We start from the raw sequence: 2,300 nt of genomic DNA on the forward strand, positions 1-2,300 counted from the left end.
CCTTCACGAACTTTGAGATCACTGTATGGACCATAATTGAGGATAGAAAATCTATGGACAGCATGAGTTCCAGATGGTCCATTTCAGTAATGGGGCTAGGCCCAATACGTAATGGACCCAGCCCACTATTATTTTTGCGTGATTTTTTGTGGGGCTTAATGTTGTGATTTTGGTAAGACAACCAAAAAGGGCCTGCTCCTCATATGATGGTCCTGAAAATGTTAAGTGGGCTATATTCTTGGGCTTTACAAACTGTACTAATTACTATGGATGTGATTACAAAGATGATGTATCAACCTGAACAGCATTAGTAGTATTAATTACTAATCAAATAAAGAGCATGGATTCACTATTATTTCATTAAAGTTACACAAATAGACGCTGAGAAGAAGGTAAGCTAGCTCACATGGTGAACCCAGTTATATATATGACTGTACAGATTAGATTGATGAAGAGAAATGCATGTAATAGAAACTAGAGCTCAAATGAATCATCTTCTTCAAGCATATGAGCTGCCGCAGCCTCATCCTTATCATCAATCACAAGATATGGATTCTTCTGGGTGGGCTGAAAGTTATGGAAAATAAAGAGATAGAAAGCTAAGCTTGCACCTTCATCAGCAGCAGTCATAACCCATTCAAATCGATAACTGATAACAGACGATACCGCTGAAACCACGATTCTGGTGAAGTACAAGTAGCCCACCACAACAATGTAGAAGTGCTTGAAGAGAGTGAGCTTCTCCAGGTTCCTAGCAGCCTTGCCATCGGTCTTGGAGGCCTCCCGCAGGCCTCTGATGGACCAAACAATGGGTAAGAAAACAGCACAACAGCATGCCACATCCAACAACAAGAATATCTGGTTCCATGTCAACCAATCCTTTGTTGCAGGCCCCGTTTCAGCAATAATCACTGAAGCAATGTTCTCCATCACTTGCAGTGGAATCACTATCATCAAAACCTTCTTCTCCCTCTCTTGCAGATACGGTTTCAAGAACGACCACCCCGTGCCTATGAGCACTATCACAGTGAACAGCATTGTACCCTTGAAGAACCCGAATACGTAATAGGCCACGTCCCATCCATGGGGTGTGCCTGTTTTCCTAACATACATTTTGTCCTCTGAGGCGCATATCATTTTCAGTGCCTTGAAGAGAAGCAATGCCCCCATTATCATATGGATTTTATGGATATCCGACCTTTGCTTGATACAAATGAAGATCCACACGCTGACAAAGACTGAGTATATGAGAAAGAATATGAAATACAGTCTTGGCAATGGGGTTTGGCCAGCAGGCAGAAAATTTTTGTTGCCGTCTAGTATGTTGTACATCTCAGTATGAACATCCATCGAAACTTGTGTTTCTGATTGGCAGTTTCCGAAAATCAAACTGTACTCATCTGGTTCTTCTATCAGCATAGAACCATTGTAGGCAGCAAGGTTGTCGAATTTGAAGATGATTTTCACAAACCGACTCCATAGAATACAAAAGTTATCTGCATATTCGGACTCGTTGAATATGCTTGGAAATGATACATCTCTAACCAGAAAGAACCCCATTGAAGAAGGTTCGAGTTCTGCATTCTGTCGGGTTGATTTCCATGAAAAATCTCTCACTGAAACCGCCACATTTCCATATTGGGCAAATCCGAATCGCTCAAACAGGATCATGGGACGAGAATCATCTATGATGCGTGTGTTCTTGATCTCAGATACAGAAGAAGGGATGAGGGAGATGATGATAAGAACATTTAAAAGATGAAGTATTGGACGATGGGGGAGATTTAAATGGAAATCAAAGTTTCCCATAATGGAAAATAGGATTGGATCTTGGGAGAAATTATTTCAGATAAATAATTTTGCTTGGAGAAATAGGCACTTTGATTAAATTGGAATTTGGTTGGATTTTAGTTTGATTGTTGTTTTGGAAGAGAACGGTTTGCTTGCCAAAGATTTGGGAAGGACTCAAGGATATTACAACACGTGTTAATCAATCGAGAGAGAGTATAGGATATTACAACACATGTTAATCAATGGAGAGAGAATATCATGTTCTTTGAGAAGTACATAAATGCTCTTAACTTTAGTAAAAATTAAATGGTTATTTGATTCTGATAAATTTTCCATTTAAAATTTGTGATTTTCATGGATATTGTTATTTTATTGTATGAAAAAAAAAAATTGAAGGTGGAATCAACATGTAAAATAGGTCAAGATCCAACATTTTTAATCCACACTATGATTGATATTTAATCAACCCAATTGGGCCTTTGGGACGGGCTTGGATTAGGCTCACAACA

At 39.1% G+C, this 2,300-nt stretch overlaps 1 protein-coding gene across 1 annotated transcript; it reads right to left on the bottom strand.

Moving 5' to 3' along the window:
* Positions 1-344: 344 nt before the first annotated feature.
* Positions 345-1,872, bottom strand: LOC117913529 (protein CANDIDATE G-PROTEIN COUPLED RECEPTOR 7-like). Its single transcript, XM_034828520.1, has one exon. The coding sequence runs from the start codon at positions 1,807-1,809 to the stop codon at positions 475-477; it is 1,335 nt and encodes a 444-aa protein (XP_034684411.1). The 5' UTR covers positions 1,810-1,872; the 3' UTR covers positions 345-474.
* Between the last annotated feature and the right edge of the window lie 428 nt (positions 1,873-2,300).

This window comes from Vitis riparia, chromosome 4, assembly GCF_004353265.1.
Source record: "Vitis riparia cultivar Riparia Gloire de Montpellier isolate 1030 chromosome 4, EGFV_Vit.rip_1.0, whole genome shotgun sequence".
In the NCBI taxonomy this organism is placed as follows: Eukaryota; Viridiplantae; Streptophyta; class Magnoliopsida; order Vitales; family Vitaceae; genus Vitis; species Vitis riparia.